At 44.6% G+C, this 19435-nt stretch overlaps 1 protein-coding gene across 5 annotated transcripts in view; it reads left to right on the forward strand.

The window, feature by feature from the left end:
- Positions 1–19435, forward strand: part of AMOTL1 (angiomotin like 1) — a 201617-nt gene that overhangs the window by 162177 nt on the left and 20005 nt on the right. For 4 of the 5 annotated variants that reach the window (XM_033948870.1, XM_033948868.1, XM_033948873.1 and 1 more), the window contains 2 exons: positions 3715–3905; positions 13923–14048. In XM_033948870.1, coding sequence (XP_033804761.1) covers positions 3715–3905; positions 13923–14048 — 317 coding nt within the window. The remainder of the gene's footprint in view (positions 1–3714; positions 3906–13922; positions 14049–19435) is intronic. The other variant, XM_033948869.1, reaches the window with a different exon arrangement.

Consider the following 19435-nt stretch of genomic DNA (forward strand, 5'->3'; position numbering starts at 1 on the left):
ACCAGAACGAAGGAAGTCATCATGCCGCTGTATCGTGCGATGGTGCACCCGCATCTGGAGTACTGTGTCCAATATTGGTCACCGTACCTTAAGAAGGACATGGCAATACTTGAAAGGATTCAGAGAAGAGCGACAAGAATGATAAAAGGTATGGAAAACCTTTCATACACAGAGAGATTAGAAAGGCTGGGGCTCTTCTCCCTTATAGAAGCGGAGACTCAGAGGAGACATGATAGAGACTTTCAAGATCCTGAAAGGCATAGAGAAGGTAGAGAGGGACAGATTCTTCAGCCTATTGGGAACCACAAGAACAAGGGGGCACTCAGAGAAATTGAAAGGGGTCAGGTTTAGGACCAATGCTAGGAAATTCTTTTTCACTCAGATGATGGTGGGCACCCGGAATGCGCTTCCAGAAGTTGTGATAGGACAGAGTACATTACGGGGTTTCAAAGAAGGATTGGATAAATTCCTGAAGGATACGGGGATTGAGGGATACAGATAGAGGTAAAGATACAATTATGAAAAGGTATGGATAGAAGGATAAAGGGGACTGAAGGGTTTTAGGCAAATGATCAACTTACAGGTCATGGACCTGATGGGCCACCGCGGGAGCGGACTGCTGGGCGCGATGGACCTCTGGTCTGACCCAGTGGAGGCAATTTCTTATGTTCTTATGTTTTCTAACTGGCAAAAACCTTTATCAGTCTCTACAGCTTCCAAACGTCTTAGTTTGAAGTATAAAGTCCATGATGCGCCTGGTCCATGACTACCTTCAACAGCTACCTCACCACTCGATGGTGTCAGAGTTGGCTCTTAAGAAGGCCAAAATGTCTAAATAACCATTAAGTGCACCTCCAGGCAAAGATCATGGATTCCATTGGGCATAGGGTATTCCAGGGATCTATGCTTTCTTCTAGAATCATTGCGCACCAGCTCCAAATTCTTCATTTCCAACATTCTATACTTCAACATATTGACTCTGCTTCCCCAGATGCTCTACCTGCCCTTCTCATTGCTCTTCAAGAGTCTACTTACCATCTCATCAAGATAGGTAACAAAAAAACTAGATGGGGAAAAATCCCTGGACATTGTGTATTTAGACTTCAGTAAGGCTTTTGATAGTGTCCCACACCGTAGGTTATTGAACAAGATGAACATGATGGGCCTAGGAGAAACACTGACTGCATGAGTAGAAGACTGGCTTAGCAGCAGACTTCAAAGGGTGATGGTAAACAGTATTCCCTCAAAAACGTCGGAAGTGACCAGTGGAGTGCTGCAGGGCTCGGTCTTGGGCTCGATACTATTTAATATCTTTGTAAGGGATCTGCCTCTGGGACGTCGAGGCAAAATTACATTATTCACCGATGAAGCTAAACTATGCAATGTTGTGGGCAGTGCAGCAGAACCCAACAGCCCAACTGTATCTGACACTATGGAGCAGGACCTACTTTTACTGGAACAATGGTTCAGTACTTGGCAACTGAATTTTAATACCAAAAAATGTAAATGCACCTTGGTAGCGGAAATCCATGCAGAACATACACACTGAATGGTGAAAACCTAACAAGAACTGTAGCAGAACAGGACTTTGGAGTAATCATCCGGGAAGATATGAAAGCTGCCAATCAGGTGGAGAAAGCTTCAGCAAAGGCTAGACAAATGCTGGGTTGCATCAGAAGGAGCTTTATTAGCCGAAAGCCTGAAGTTATACTGCCGTTATACAGATCCATGGTGAGACCTCACCTGGAATACTGTGTTCAGTTTTGGAGACCACATTATCAAAAGGATGTAAAGAGAATGGAGTCGATTCAGCGAATGGCCACCAGGATGGTCTCGGGACTTAAAGATCTCCCATATAAAGAATGTTTGAGCAGGCTGCGCTTATATTCTCTCGAACAGCACAGAGAAAGGGGGGACATGATAGAAACATTCAAATACATCACGGGCCGCATTGAGGTGGAGGAAGAAATCTTTTTTCTTACGGGTCCCACGGCGACAAGAGGGCAACCACTAAAACTCAGGGGGAGAAGATTTCATGGGGACACCAGGAAATACTTCTTCACCGAAAGGGTAATTGATCGATGGAATGGTCTTCCGCGTCAGGTAATCGAGGCCAGTACCATGCTCGACTTCAAGGGATGATGGGACAGACAGAGGAATGCTTAAAAGATGGATTCTTGAGGGAGGGAGGGTTCTTGAGTGGGCAGACTTGTTGGGCCGCCAGCCCTTTTCTGCCTTCATACTCTATGTTTCAATGACTAACTATGATGCATATGAAATGACATCTTGCACAGCCAGAGTAGCAATAGCTGCTAGGTGCTCGGCTTGGCTCAGAGCATCAGATCTTAGAGAAGATTTACATGATAGGTTAGTTGATGCTTCCTGTTTGGGTAACAGCTTATTTGGAGAAAAAGTACAAGCGACAGTCTCGCAACTTAAGGAAGACTCCTTGACTAGTAGAGAACTCTCAGCACATTCTTCGAAGCGCTCTCATAAATTTCGACGTCTCCTCTTTGTCGTCTTTTTCTTATAGAAGAGCTTACCATCAACAGTTTTTTCGGCAATATTATCCACGTCTAAGATTTACTCCTTATACTCGTCCTTCTGTACAGAGGTCACAGCCCTCTTTTTTCTACAGAAGCAGCGTGCAAGAGACAAGAAGCAGTCAGCTAAACCTCAACCACCTGTGCTTCAACCTAGTCCCAGATTTTGACCATCTACCAGTGGGGGGGGGGGCAGCTATCTCATTGCCTTCCTGCAGGCCATCACAACAGACCAGTGGGTTCTTCACATCATCGCTCAGAGATACTTCCTCAATTTCCTTCCCTGCTCCATCCCTTTGCAACCTCCTCCTCCGTCCAATATACCCAATTCACACATTCCACAACTTGCAACAGAATTCTCTCTTCTTCTCAGCAGGGGAATGCAACCACACTTGCCCGCCCGCCATCCCCTCTTCTTTTCTTCCTTCCATGTGACAAAACTGAAAGGCTAGGCTAGGGGAGGGGCGGTGAATGTACTGGGCTCCTGCACATGCCTACAAAGTTCTTAAAGTTTTAACTAGCTAAGGGAGAGCTCCGGCACAGAGGCTCAGTCTGCATACTTCACCTGCAAGTGTGGCTGCATTCCCCTACTGTCTACGGAGACCACCTATTGCAGGTAAGCAACTTTGCTTTCTGATTAATTAAGAGTGTGTTAGAAACCTTGTCTAACACACTCTCAATTCCCGCCCCCCAACCTGAAGCACTAGCATGGCAGCACTCCTGAGCCGCAAAGCCCTCCTCTCTCCCTCCCTCTCCCACCCTGAAGTAGCAGAAGCAGGCAGCTGTCCTGGGCCATGAATCCCCTCACACTCTCCTTCCCTCTTTCTCTTCCTTACTTGAAGCATGCTGGTGCTTCGGGATGGGAGGGAGGGGGGTTTGTTTCTGCTTGGGGGCTTGAGGGAAGATTTGTGACTCAGGATGCTGCCAACAATTTCTTTTTCTACCAATTATTTTTTTTGCCAGTTGTGTGAGAGTCCTGGTTAACTGAGACCTGGTTAACTGAGATGCTACTGTAATTGTACATTATAGGCATCCAGCTAAGATCAGATAAATGTAGTCTGCAATTTACAGATCTTTGAAATTTGCTGAAATCTTTTTTTCTTGGAAGTTTCTTTGCAGATTATGCCTTCTGAGTAACATTCCTGATCAGTTTTCTTTTTGTTTCCTTCAGAGACATCCAAATAGTCATGCTGTTGGTGTACCAGAATATAATGCCCCAGCACTGATGGAGCTGTTGCGAGAAAAGGAGGAAACCATTCTGGCTCTGGAGGCTGATATGACCAAATGGGAGCAGAAATACTTGGAGGAGAGTGCAATGAGACACTTTGCCATGGATGCTGCTGCTACAGCTGCTACACAGAGGTGGGAGCCAAGAAGGATGCCCATTCCAAACTGCAGTTAGTAAAGTTAGATGAAGGCAAAATACATAGAGGTCAGCATATTCAACTGTGCAGTCATGGCCATATGCTATAAACAGCATCTACATTAGGCACCCTAATTGCAGCTACCTAGCAACACCTCAGTTTTTTGATCCAAACCTAATTTTTATTTTTTAATTTGATCATGCTAGCTTTTATTTTTTAATTGACCATGCTAGCTTTCAGCCAATCAAAAAAAAAAACAATCCAGTAATTAAACAATTTAAGAGTCCGGCGCCAAACTCTTATGACACCTAGCGATGCCTAAGTGGAGGTGCTCTCCTATGCCTAATGATGCCTGTGTTAAAAAGTAGATGTGGTTATGGGCATGAATAGGCGTCCAACATAGATGCCACCAAATTAGGCGAGTGTCTAGGATGCCTAGCGATGCCTAAGTTCACTTAGGTGCCACTAAGTGTGATTCTATAAATGGTGCTATTGTTTTTTTTTAATTAACAACCATGCCGAGCCCCTCTCAGTGCCATTTATAGAATCTGGCCTTCAATGTATAATTTGAAAGGTCTTACTCAGATGTTTTCAAATCATGTGTATTAAATTTGGTTAAACTATCCATTTAGATAGTGCTACTGAATATCCACATATAACTTGAACTGTCTCTAAGGTAGACATTTTAAATTATACCTCCTATTTGTGCAGTTAGACACAAAGGGTTGATATTCAGTGCCAGTTAACCAAGAAAGAGAAAAACCAGGAAGGACATCAGAAGGCTATCCTAAGTTAATCAAGCAGTTGTTCAGGTACCACTTCTAAATATTGGCAGTACCTAGATAACTATGAAAGGCTACCAAGTACCCAGATATTCAGTACTGATACCAGATAGGGATTGACTCCAAATATCTGGGTGCAGTGGCCAGAGTTAAAAGAAATATTGGCCTTATATTCAGAAAATGCTGAACTCCAAAATTTATGCACCTAAGTTAGCCTCTAAAATTTTGTGCCCTATTTTCATTCAAATAAGAACATATGTTTTCAACTGAGAATTCATCATAATTTAGGAGCTTAAAAATTACACTTATAAATCAATGCTAAATTCTTAACTTCTTTTCTACATCCTAAATCTGCCCCTGTTACCAACCAGTTTTTTTTTTCTTTTAAGTTTAACAATCTATCTTGATTATGTACTTTATTGACTTCCGAAACCACCAAATTACAACCACCGGGTTACAACTTGCTTCGCCGGGATAGGGAGGGCAAAATGGGAGGAGGTGTAGCATTATATACTAAAGATGACATTAAGGTCACCAGAATCACAGATGTCCACTACACTGGGGAATCCCTTTGGGTAAATTTGGCCAGAGGGAAGGACAAATGCCTGTATCTTGGCATAATATACAGACCCCCAAGACAACAGGATGACCTAGATATGGAATTAAACGGAGATATATAGAATATCACCTTGCGTGGGGACACAGTATTGTTAGGTGACTTCAACATGCCTGATGTGGATTGGGACACACTTTCCTCTGCTTCCTGCAGCAGCAGGAGGCTATTAAACTCTATGAAGGGAGCAAGACTCAGGCAACTGGTGTTGGAACCAACAAGGGATCAGGCAATACTGGACCTGATACTTATCAATGGAGAAAGTGTCACAGAGGTCTCGGTGGGCGACACATTGGCCTCCAGTGACCACAACATGGTATGGTTCAATCTCAGGAAAGGTTTCATTAAATCTACCACACTGACCAAGGTCCTCAAATTCAAGGACACAAACTTCAAAGAAATGGGAGACTTCGTTCACCAGGCGCTACAAAGCCAAGCAGAAACAGATAACGTGGAAGAAATGTGGTCGACTTTGAAAGCCACCATACAAGAAGCAACAAACCGCTATGTTAAATCAGTAAGTAAACGGCGAAGGAACAATAAGCCACAGTGGTTCTCTGCGGAGATTTCGGACCTCATCAAGGAGAAGAAAAAAGCATTCATCTCTAACAAACAATCAGGGAAACAGGACTCTAGGAAAGTCTATCTGGCCAAGTCAAAAGCTGTCAAAACAGCAGTTAGGGAGGCCAAATTCCACATGGAGGAGTCTCTAGTGAAGAAAATCCAGAAAGGAGATAAATCCTTCTTCAGGTATATCAGTGACAGAAATAAGAACTCAGGCGGAATAGTACGTCTTAGGAAACCAGACGGAGACTATGTAGAAGCGGACTCGGAAAAAGCCCAACTGTTAAATGAATACTTCTGCTCAGTCTTCACCCGCGAGGCACCAGGACTCGGCCCTCAGCTACAGACAAGGGTTGACGCAGATGACCCGTTTAGTAATTTCGAGTTTACACCCAGCGGTGTCTACTGCGAGCTGTCAAAGCTTAAGGTTAACAAGGCAATGGGGCCTGACAACCTACACCCCAGGGTGCTCAGGGAGTTGTGTAATGTCTTGGCGGAACCGCTATCCGCGCTCTTCAATCTCTCCCTTAGTACGGGTAACGTCCCGTTGGACTGAAAGACGGCTAACGTCATTCCACTCCACAAGAAAGGCTCCAAAATGGAGACAGCAAACTACAGACCAGTGAGTCTCACATCAATAGTGTGCAAACTAATGGAAACTCTAATCAAACGCCAATTGGATACGATCCTGAATGAGGAGAATCTACGGGATCCCCGTCAACATGGATTTACTAAGGGGAGATCCTGCCAATCCAACCTGATCAGCTTCTTTGACTGGGTGACAAGGAAGCTGGATGTTGGGGAGTCCCTGGACATCGTATACCTGGACTTCAGTAAAGCATTCGATAGCGTACCACACCCCAGGTTGCTGAGCAAAATGAGTTCTATAGGATTGGGCAACACATTGACGAAATGGGTTGGGAACTGGCTTGGAGGTAGGCTTCAGAGGGTAGTGGTGAACGGCACCCCCTCCGAAATGATGGAGGTAATCAGTGGAGTGCCGCAGGGCTCGGTCCTGGGCCCGATCGTATTCAACATCTTTATAAGAGACTTGGCAGAAGGGCTGCGAGGTAAAATAACATTATTCACCGATGATGCCAAACTAAGCAATGTAATGGGCAAAAGCACAACAGACATAAATTCAATGTCCGACAACATGATGCACGACCTACTCCTACTGGAGCGCTGGTCTAGGTCCTGGCAACTCAGCTTCAATGCCAAAAAATGCAAAGTCATGCACCTGGGCAGCCATAATCCATGCAAGACTTACACCCTTAATGGCGAGATCCTAACAAGAACTGAAGCAGAACGAGACTTAGGGGTGATCGTCAGTGAGAACATGAAGACTGCCAATCAAGTGGAGCAAGCTTCATCCAAGGCAAGGCAAATCATAGGTTGCATACGCAGGAGTTTCGTCAGCCGTAAGCCTGAAGTCATTATGCCATTGTATAGATCCATGGTGAGGCCCCACCTGGAATACTGTGTGCAATTCTGGAGGCCACATTACCGTAAGGATGTGCTGAGACTGGAGTCAGTCCAGAGAATGGCCACCCGGATGGTCTCGGGAATCAAGGATCTCCCGTACGAGGAACGGCTGGATAAGTTGCAGCTGTACTCACTCGAGGAACGCAGAGAGAGGGGTGACATGATCGAGACATTCAAATATCTCACGGGCCGCATCGAAGTGGAAGAAGATATCTTCTTTTTCAAGGGTCCCGCGGCAACAAGGGGGCATCCATGGAAAATCAGGGGCGGGAAACTGCACGGGGACACCAGGAAATTCTTTTTCACTGAAAGGGTGGTTGATCACTGGAACAGTCTTCCACTTCAGGTTATTGAGGCCAGCAGCGGCAGCAGCAGAGGCCAAATGGGATAGAAATGTGGGATCTATTCACAGAGAAAGGTAGGGGAGGGTCATTGGGTGGGCAGACTAGATGGGCCGTGGCCCTTATCTGCCGTCTATTTCTATGTTTCTATGAGAGAATCATTCATCAGCTGTCAGCACAAGCAGGTACATATATTAAGAAAATCTCCTCCCTTCTACAGGCCAATGCAGTGGAACTCATGCTACCAGGGAAGGAAGAAAAGTTATTCTATTCCAAGTGCTTTGAACAAATTCCTGGTCAAAGAAAATTTCAGGATGATTTCCCTGGGCACCTTCTCCCCAGAGAGCAGATTTATGAAAAAGATTGGCTATGCTCTTTGGACTTTAATGATGTCTCTACCCACATTTTAGTGTTTCCCAGTCACAGGAGTATCTTGATTTTGAGTAGGGAAACACCACTACCAGTATCAGGTTCTGCCTTTTGGCTCCACATCAGGACCCAGGGTCTATACCAAGTACCTGGCAGTAGTTGCAGCATTAGAACATAAGAATAACCTTATTAGGTCAGGCCAATGGTCCATCAATCCCAGTAGCCCATTCTCACGTTGGCCAATTCAGGTCACTAGTACCTGGCCAAAACCCAAAGAGTAGCAACATTCCATGCTACCGATCCAGCGCAAAAAGAGGCTTCCCCCATGTCTTAATAGCAGACTATGGACTTTTCCTCCAGAAATTTGTCCAACCCTTTCTTAAAACCAGCTACACTATCCACTTTTACCACAACCTCTGGCAACACGTTCCAGAGCTTAACTATTCTCTGAGAGAAAAAATATTTCCTCCTATTGGTTTTAAAAGTATTTCCCTGCAATTTCATCAAGTGTCCCCTAGTCTTTATAATTTTTGAAGGAGTGAAAAATCGATCTACTTGTACCCATTTTACTCCACTCAGGATTTTGTAGACTTCAATCATATCTCCCCTCAGCCTTCTCTTTTCCAAGCTTATGAGCCCTAATCTTTTTAGTCTTTCATCATACGAGAGGAGTTCCATCCCCTTTATCATCTTGATCGCTCTTCTTTGAACCTTTCCTAGTGCTACTATATCTTTCTTGAAATAAGGAGACCAAAATTGAACGTAGTACTCCAGGTGAGGTTGTACCATGGAGCGATACAGAGGCATTATAATATCTTTAGTCTTGTTAACCATCCCTTTTTTAATAATTCCTAGCATCTGGTTTGTTTTTTTTTGGCTCCCGCCGCACATTGGGTGGAAGGTTTCATCGTATTGTCTAAAATGACACACATACAGTCAACTAGAGACTGTATGTGTTTCCCTACCTAGAAGATTGGCTAGGCAAGAGTACGTAATAGGAAGGAGTGCAGGAGTCCAGAGAACTATTCAGGTGCTGGAGCTACTAGGATTGTTATGAACTACCCCAAGTCCCACCTGTGACAAGTATAGTAATTGGAATACGTAGCAACCCTGGTCGATACAGTGCAAGGACTTCTGCCACAAGCAAAGGTGGATACCTTAGTTGCTTTCACCACACAGGTTCTCAGCAGCAAGCAGGTCAAAACTCAGAAGATGTTGAGATTACTAGGCTACATGGCCTCAACAGGGCATATCACTTCGTGTCTCACCTCCATTTGAGTGAGGCCCAGTGGAGTTTAGTTTCCCAGTGGTCTCAAGCCTCAGAGAACCTATCTGATGTTGTCTTTGTCCCTCAAGGGTTAGTTCACACAATTCTCCGGTAGACAATTTAGCTAAATTTGACTGTGGGACTACCATTACAAATTCTACCTCCTGAGAAGGTGTTGACAAAGGATGCTTTCAACCTCGGTTGGGGAGCTGATGTGAAGAGGCTTCACACCGAAGGAACATGGACTGCTCAGAATACAGATCTACACATCAACTCCTAGAGCTAAGGGCCATTTTGAATGCTCTAAAGCAGTGGTCTCAAAACTCAAATCCTTTGCAGGGCCACATTTTGGATTTGTAGATACTTGGAGGGCCTCAGAAAAAATAATTAATTTCTTATTAAAGAAATGACAATTTTGCATGAGGTAAAACTCTTTATAATTTGTAAATCTTTCCTTTTGGCTAAGTCTTAATAATAATATTGTAATTATAATATTGTAAGAGACATATGATCAAGAAACTATTTTATTTTACTTTTGTGATTATGATAAACATACCGAGGGCCTCAAAATAGTACCTGAAAAAAGAAAAGTCACTACTTGAAAAAATCACTTCATGCAGATATAAACATGAACCTTTATATATGATCTTGTACATAGAACTCTGCTCAGAGACATGAAGGCATAGTATTCCGCCTTACCCACCAATCATTGCAGTGTTCAATACATACAGATTTCTCAAAGTTTAAATACAAAACTGTTGTGTTGCTAGCTGCTAAAGCTATGCTTGATTCTTAATAGCGATAGCAAAAATATCAAAGAAGTTATTCACTTATCTTGGAATCAGCTAATTTTTCAAAGATAAGTGAATAACTTCTTTGATATTTTTGCTATCGCTATTAAGAATCAAGCATAGCTTTAGCAGCTAGCAACACAACAGTTTTGTATTTAAACTTTGAGAAATCTGTATGTATTGAACACTGCAATGATTGGTGGGTAAGGCGGAATACTATGCCTTCATGTCTCTGAGCAGAGTTCTGTGTACAAGATCATATATAAAGGTTCATGTTTATATCTGCATGAAGTGATTTTTTCAAGTAGTGACTTTTCTTTTTTCAAGTATCTTTCTTCAGTCACTCTACTGCATTTATTTGGTGGTCGAGTTTGTTACCCCTTCAGTATATTTTTCAAAATAGTACCTGGCAGCCCGCATGTGGCCCCTGGGCCGTGAGTTTGAGACCACTGCTCTAAAGGCTTTCAGAGATCAGCTGCAGAACCAAATTATTCTTATTTAAGCTGACAACCAGGTTGCGATGCACTATGTGAACAAGTAGGGGGTACTGGATCCTACCCTTTGTGTCGGGAGGTGATAGGGATGTGGCAGTGGGACATTCTTTACAGGGGCGGTGGATGGCCTTGTCCCCATACCTGCAGTGAGCACTCCCCCCCCCCCCCACCGTTTCAGTGGGTTACCCGCGGCTAGCCGCGGTTATCAGCCACCGTGTCATTCTCTAGGTACTTCTTTGGTACGTCCCATTTGTAAGGACTACACCAGTCCACCAAGCGATATAGAAGGAGAAGTTAGGTTCTTACCTGCTAATTTTCTTCTGTTAGCCTGTAGACTGGTATAGACTCCCACCCTTTCTGTCTTTGTGCGGTGATTGCGGGTTTTTGTTTTGCTCGCGTGCAGATTTTGTGTTTTTCTGCGGGTTCTAGTATTTTTCTAGGGCCAGGAAGACGTAAGAACAGTGGATGGCTCAGCTGGCTTAGCTGGTGAGCTGTGGGGATGTTTTCTATACCAGGATTAAGTTCTACACATGTTCCAACAGTAGTTTATAAGTATTTTTTGTTTTTATTCCACTTCTGTTTGGAGTGTGTTCTACTGTTTTCAGTTGAAGTCTTTCCTAGGTTCTGCTTGGCTATTCGGCAGACTAGATTGGTGGGGGGAATGTAGCCTAATATACAAGTTTGTGCTCAGTCTCCACATTTTGGTAGCAGTGAGGCATATAATCCATTCATAAGGACTATACCAGTCTACAGACTAACAGAAAGAAAATTAGCAGGTAAGAACCTAATATCTTGTTCTCTGTTTTAAAAGTGTTTCCATTAATTTACTTATCACAGAAGAGACTTATGGGCCTGTACATAAGAACATAAGAAATGGCTTCGCCGGATCAGACTCTAGGTCCATCCAGTCCGGCGACCCATACCCGCGGAGGCCAAGCCAGGTGTTCCCTGCTGAGAAACCTTGTTTACTCGTATCCCCCAATGTGATTTGCAAGAAGGTATGCATCCAACTTGCTCTTGAATCCCAGAATGCTGGTCTCCATCACGACCTCCTCAGGGAGAGCGTTCCAAGCATCCACCACTCGTTGTGTGAAACAGAACTTCCTAATATTTGTCCTGGGCCTGGTGCCCCTCAGTTTCAGTCCATGACCTCTTGTCCGAGTCACATTTGACAATGTGAATAACGATGTTTCTTGCTCTATTTTGTCAAATCCTTTTAGTATTTTAAAAGTCTCTATCATGTCTCCTCACAGTTTTCTCTTCTCGAGGGTGAACAATCCCAGTTTTCCGAGGCGTTCTTTGTAGCTCAAATTCTCGATACCTTTTACTAGCTTCGTGGCTCGCCTTTGCACCCTCTCCAGTAGGGTTATATCCTTCTTTAGGTAGGAAGATCAGTGTTGGACACAGTACTCCAAGTGTGGTCTGACCATTGCTCTGTAAAGCGGCATTATGATGTCCGCCGATCTACTTGTGATTCCCTTCTTTATCATGCCCAACATCCTATTTGCTTTCTTTGCTGCCGCTGCGCATTGAGCCGTAGTTTCTTACTTCTTCCTTACTTCCACTTTTGTGGAGAGGGACCACATCTGCCCTTCTCCAGTCCTTCAGTACCACATCCGATTCTAGAAAAGCATTGTAAAGGTCAGCCAATAGAACCAACAGAACTTCCCTAAGTTCCTTTAGTACTCTCGGATATACACCATCCTGCCACATTGCTTTGTCCACCCTCAGTTTAGCTAGCTATTCACAAACACAATCCTCTGAAAATCAACCACACCTCTATCACTATTTGTGTTTATCTTTTGCGGTCCTGCTCCTGGCACTTCAGCTGTGAACACAGAACAGAAATATTTATTAAACAATTCAACCTTATCTTTATCAGTTTCTACATATTTCTCCCTTTCACCTATGAGTCTCATAATGCCACTTTTGCACTTCTTTCTATCACTGGAATGCGCACCCAAGGGAGGTGGTAGAGAGGAAAGCGGTGACAGTTCAAAAAAGCGTGGGATGAACACAGAGGATCTAGAATCAGAAAATAATAGTAAACATTGAAGAACTAAAGCCAGTACTGGGCAGACTTGCATGGTCTATGCCCGTTTATGGTCATTTGGTTGAGGATGGGCTGGGGAGAGCTTCAATGGCTGGGATGGTTTAGATGGGCTGGAGTGAACTTTGATGGAGACTTCAGTAGATGGAACTTAAGCACAGTACTGAGCAGAGCTTTGGATTCTTGCCCAGAAATAGCTAAGAAAAAGCAAAAAAATTTTAAAATTGAATCAGTAATTTAAAGAGTGGGTAAGTTTGGGCAGACTCGATAGACCATTCGGGTCTTTATCTGCCGTCATCTACTATGTTACCTAAAAAATGTTCTGGTTATTTTGAATGGGCCAGGAAGATAAAACGTTCCAATAAAACCATCCACACAGCCACACGTTCATCTCTAGGATGTGAACTTCTCTTCCTGGGCCTTTACTCTCAACAGGGAGGATCGATGAGAATACCACCTGCATACCTGACTGCTTCACCTTCTCTCCCAGAATCACAAGGTCACTTATGATATGTTCGGAGGGGTACCAAGCAGCTTTGGTATAGTAAGAGTGGAAGGTGCCTGGGGTGGTGGAGCTGCCCCTTGCCCTTTTCTCTGTCCCTTTCCACGTGCACCCGTTCCCTTCCCCCATATCTGTTTAGCTTCCCTGGTGCGAGCAGTATCTCCAACTTGCTGCCGGCGTCGGCTCTCCTTATGTTATCACTTCCTAGTCATGAAACCTGGAAGTAACATCAGAGGAGAGCGCTGAGACTGGCACAAGTGCAGCGAAGAGCAAGAGGTACGGTTGGGGGGAAGTGAAGGTGCCGCCGTGGCAGGGGAGGAAAGGAGGAGAGATGCCAGCTGCCCCACCAAGACAGCGCCTGTAGTGGTCTGCCCCCCTCTTCTCCCCTTACTACACCACTGCCTAGCAGAATTATTAGTGCCAGAATGGATGAGCAGCATTGCATAATACTCATATAATTATGCTTGATGAGTCTCAGCAATCTCCGTAAAATCTTGGATTTTGACACCAGGCAGACAGCATACTTCTGGTTCCAGTACAATATACCTACTGGGAGCCTCTGATTTTGGGTATTGGACCCTACCTATTAGTAACATATTCACTTTTTAGAAAACAATATTTTGAGAGTAAAATTAATCATTCCATCATTGTGTGTGCAATGTACTTCTTGTTTGTGTATTACTTTGTAGAAGTCTTTACTTATAGAAAACTCTTTTTATCCAATAAATATATTTGGGTTTTTTTTTTTCCTTATTAGGGATACAACTATCATCAATCACTCAAGGAATGGCAGTTATAGTGACAACCCTTCAGAGTTCCGGATGTGGCAAGAGGAGGAGGAGATCATGCAGGCCAACAGGAGGTGCCAGGACATGGAGTACACGTAGGCAATAGCATTCAGCTTGTCACCATGGGACTAGTCATGAACTGCTTATGCTAAGAACCATGGCAGAGATTTCTGCATCTTCACAGTATACATAATAAGATGACAATTAGTTATGAAATTTCCCTTTTAATCAAGTTTATTTCAGAGTAAACAGAGAAAACAGGTCTATGTCCAAAATACATTTTTATTTCAAGGTAGATGCAGCCGTCCTTGTAATCAAGTGCCTCTTTCTTATTATACAGTGTGATTAACATAAGCAGTCCCATGGTGAAGTCCTCTTCAATAAAATAATGATATCAATTATTTCTATTTGCTTCCTTTTTAATCTTTGTGATGTACTTCAATGCTAAGAAATGTAAGGTCATGCACCTCAGAAGCGGAAATCCATGCAGGACGTACTTCTTGAACGGAGAAACTTTAACTAGGACTTCAGCAGAACGAGATTTAGGAGTAATCATCAGTGCAGACATGAAAACTGCCAATCAAGTGGAGAAGGCTTCATCTAAGGCAAGGCAGATATTGGGTTGTATCAGTAGAAGTTTCGTCAGCCGAAAGTCTGAAGTCATAATGCCGTTGTACAGGGCCATGGTGAGACCTCATCTGGAGTACTGTGTGCAATTCTGGAGGCCACATTACAGTAAAGATGTGCGCAGAATTGAATCGGTTCAGCGGAAGGCCACCAGGATGATCTCGGGGCTCAAGGGTCTCTCGTACGAAGAGAGACTGAACAAATTGCAGCTCTACACTCTCAAGGAACGTAGGGAGAGGGGAGACATGATCGAAACATTTAAATACCTCACGGGATGTGTTGAAGTGGAAGATGATATTTTCTTTCTCAAGGGACCCTCGGCCACAAGAGGGCACCCGCTCAAACTCAGGGGCGGAAAATTTCATGGCGACACCAGAAAGTATTTCTTCACAGAGAGAGTGGTTGATCATTGAAACAAGCTTCCAGTGCAGGTGATCGAGGCAGACAGCGTGCCAGACTTTAAGAATAAATGGGATACCCATGTGGGATCCCTACGAGGGTCAAGATAAGGAAATTGGGTCATTAGGTATAGACAGGGGGTGGGTAAGCAGAGTGGGCAGACTTGATGGGCTGTAGCCCTTTTCTGCCGTCATCTTCTATGTTTCTATGTTACTTTTGTATGTTAATGCTGAATGTATTGAATCCAAGTTGGATAGGTGATTCATAAGCTAAATAAGTAAATAAAATAAGATGATAGAGTTCAAAACTTTAAGTGTATTTCCACCCTCACACAACTAAATTCAAATGCTTATTTTTATACATTTCAGGACAGAAGCCAACTGAATTTTGGTTTCAGCTTTAGCACCAAAACCAACCTGAAATTTGTATTTAGCTGTGTTTCAGCTGAAACCAAAACTTTTTTGCTATGTCCCATGGCTCTCCTTCTCTTCTTCTCCCTCCCTCGAATCTAAAAGAGCCCCACTTCTTCCCTCCCACCCTCCATCCTCCTGAACCAAAGGAGGCCCCCTCCCATACTCACTCATAGGATCCCTCTCAGGCCTCTACCACCCTGATGGTCTAGTGGCAAGTTGGAGCTGGAGCAGTCCTCACTTACTTCTGTCCTTGTCACTTTTGCAATAAAAATAGTAGCTGCAACTTCTATCGGCAGTCTCATGAGATTGCCACTGTAGGTCACAGCAGCTATTTTGAGATTGCAGCCAGCTCGGGTAGAAGTGACTGTGGATCGCTCCTGCTCATGCCAGCTCTATAATCTCATGTCATGATCTCCAGTGTCAACCTTAACATAAGAATAGCCTTACTGGGCCAAACCAAAGATCCATCAAGCCGAGTAGCCCGTTCTCACAGTGGCCAATCCAGGTCACTAGTACCTAGCAAAAACCCAAAGTGTAGCAACATTCCATGCTATCAATCCAGGGCAAGCAATGGCTTTCCCCCATGTCTTTCTCTGCCACTGGAAGTTGCAGCAGCCATTTTGACTGCAGAGATGGCATGGGCAGGAACAAGTGATGATTCTTCTGTCTCGACTTGCCACTAGACCACCAGGGTGGTAAATTAGACCAGGAATAGGAATAAAAGTTAGTTTGGGAAGAAGAGTCCTTCGGTTTGGGAGAAACTAACTCCTTTGGTTCCGGGAGGGAGAGCAGCAGGAACTCCTTCTGTTCAGAGGGGCACAATAACAGAAGAGGGAGGGAGTGAGGGGCTGTTCCTGTTAGGTGAGTAAATCAGAGACAAGAAGTCACTGAAGAGAGCGAAGAAAACAAAACACCAGTATGGTAAACGAGAACTTTATTGACAAAATAATTCTTAGACACAAAACCTGCTTCAGGGGTATGACAATTGGAGGTCAAAGTGCTTTACTTTCTCTCTCCAGAAGTACAGACTCATTCCTCTGTGTCTGTGTCTGTGTGAACCCAGTTGTGCTTCCTTATAGAATTGCATATGTGTGTTATATTATCCTAGTTACCTTTAGGACTTTGTAAGTTTAGGTAAAACTACTATTATATATACTGTTTTTTGTACAATCCCACTTTACTCTGGGACCAATGGGTTATTTCCCTCTACCTGCCAGGACTTTGTAGGAAGTAGAGAATGACACGGTGACTGTTGCCCGTGGGTAGCCGCAGATAACCTGCCAAAACGGGGAGGAAAAAACTGGTCACCGTAGATGCAGGAACAAGGCCATTCACCGCCCTGTGGAGCGATGAATGGCCTTGTCCCTTGCAGTAAAGTATCTGCTGCATTGCTTTCATTCCCACCCCTTCTATTCAGCAGCCCTCCTTGCAATCACGACACTTACTCCCTCCCGCCAAAGGGGGGGAAAACCATCTGGGCATCTGTTCCCCTTGTCTAGCCATCTCCCTCCCTTCCTCTCACCTTTGCAGGCGCTCTTCAGAATTTTCTCTTTCTGAGGTGTCCGGATGTGGTGACCATTTTCACAAGTCCTACGCAACTGCCCCAAAGCTTTTCCTCTGATGCACTTCCTGTTTCCGCCTGGGCAGCTTACGTCAGAGGAGAAGCTTTGGGGCAGTCATGTGGGACTTGTGAGAACGTTGCCACGCCAGACACCTCAGAAAGAGAAAACTCTGAAAAGCACCCGCAATCGTGAGGGGAAGGGAGGCAGGTGGCCCGACGAGAGGAAGATGCTGAGTGGTGCCGAAGGGAAGTAGAGGGAGAGGGGGGAAAGGTAACAGACGCTGAAGGGAAGTAAGGAGAGAGAGGGGAGCAGATGCTGAAAGGATGTGAGGAGAGAGAGGGGAGCAGACGCTGAAGGAAAATGGAGAGAGAGGGAGGAGCAGACGCTGGATGGAAATGGGGAGAGAGATGGGAGCAGATGCTGGTTGGAAGGGGAGAGTGAGAGAAGGGAACAGACACCGAAAGTGGAGAGAGAGGGAGCAGACGCTAGAAGGAAGTGGGGAGGAGAGAAAGGGGATCAAATGCTGGAAGGGAAGGGAGAGAGAGAGGGAACAGACACTGGATGGTTGAGGTTAGAGAGGGGAGCAGACTCTAGAAGGAAGTGGAGAACATATACTGGATGGAAGGAGGGGGATAAAGAAAAAGAGCATATGCTGGATTGGGGGAAGAGGATAGATTTAGTGAGATACTGGAAGGTGTGAGGGAAAGAGGTGGCAAGTTGTAGATAAATACAACGAAAGGGAAATTGAAGACTGGAAAGTAAGTAGACGAGGTAGAAAACAAATTGAGAAGGAAAAGCAGAAAAGGAAGGGAAAGAGAGAGGAGAAAGAGATACCAGAGCATTGGGGGAGGGGGAGGAGACAGATACCAGATCTGAAGGGAGGAAAGGAGGAGAGAGATGCTAAAAAACACCTGGGGGAGGGAGTGAGAGATGGAAGGGAAGAAGACAGAGATGCTAGACCGTGGAGGGAAATAGATGAGTGCCAGACCAATGGAGGAGGAAAGGAGAGGCAGACAGTTTCTGGTAGAAGCATAGAAATAGAGCAGAGGCCATATGGAAGAGGCAGAGAGAAGGTAGACAGTGGATGGAAGGAAGAGAATGAAGAGACGATGAGGAAAGCAGAAACTAGACAACAAAGGTAGAAAAAATGTATTTTTCTTTAGGATAAAGTAGTATTGTTGCTGTGTTGATAAACGTTTATAGACAAAGCCCTGCCAGCTCAAGATCTCTTCCTCTAGTTCAGCAGCCAGAACTCTGATTTATAAAATGACAATAATACAGAATGTTGTTTCTTTTTATACTTTATTAAAATAAGTTCAGTATAAAACTATTTGAGGCTTGTGCGGATGGGATCAGATGGTTTGCAGGGATGGGGCGGAGACGGAGATTAAGCTCACAGGGTGAGGGCAGGGACTGAGTTTACAGGAACGGGGTGGAGACGGGGAGAAATTTTTCCCTGTGTCATTCTCTAGTAGGAAGCCTCAAATTCAGAGACTTTAAACCCCTCCCCCTCATACCTCATCACTGTGGCAGTACCTCAGTTCCTCAGTCTTCCTTCCTACAAGCCAGGCTGTAGGAGCTTATATTTTCTGCTCATGTTTCATTATGCGTAATTTCAGTATTTTCCATCCGTGTGCTGTGGAGGTTCCCTGTAGGGACATCCATACTGCAGGAGATTGCAGACTGTTGGAAAAAGTCTGCTTCTAGGGGATTCCCTGTTTGTCTGTAAGCCCCCTAGACAGCCTGCACTTGATCTTGGCTTAGGTGCCGTTCCCTTAGGAGCTTGCTCACCCCAGATTTGCCCACTAGAGCGTAGGCTGAGTGATTTCATGGAGGTGTGACCGGGATCAGAACCAGACTGCATTCCTCCAGCAGGCGTCTGCGCCACATGTCCAAGGGTGGTGGAGGTCTCCGGCCATGGAGGTCAGGCCGGTAGTTCCATTACAGATTCCACTGCAGGCCACCCCGAGAAGGTGTTGCAGGTGCAAGCCACAGCAGGTTTCTGAATGTTGCATCATAGAACCCTTTCCAGAGCAAGACTCAGGCTCTGGGAGACACTCAATATACTTCCACCGTTCTAAGAAAGGATCCAACTATTGGAGACTGATTCAAGACCTCAAGACATGCAATGCAGCGCTGAAAGTACCTCGCTTCCACATGGAGACAGTGCATTCAGTGATAGCATCAGTGGCATCCTCCCTCGCCGGTTGCTTCCCTTTAACGTATTTGAAGAACGTTTTGAAATATCTTGCTTCCCCAGCCAGCCTCTCTTCGTATTCTCCCTTTGCTTTCCTAACCACTCGGTGACATTCTTTTTGGTGTTTCTTGTGTTCCTTCCAGTTTTCCCCTGTTTGGTCCTTTTTCCATTTTCAGAACGATTTTTTCTTGTCTCCTATCGCTTTCTTCACTTCATTTGTTATCCATACCGGGTCTTTTGTTCGATTTTTTTTTTTTTTTTTTTGCACCCTTTCCTAAACTTGG

Source organism: Geotrypetes seraphini, chromosome 6 (genome assembly GCF_902459505.1).
Source record: "Geotrypetes seraphini chromosome 6, aGeoSer1.1, whole genome shotgun sequence".
NCBI lineage: Eukaryota > Metazoa > Chordata > Amphibia > Gymnophiona > Dermophiidae > Geotrypetes > Geotrypetes seraphini.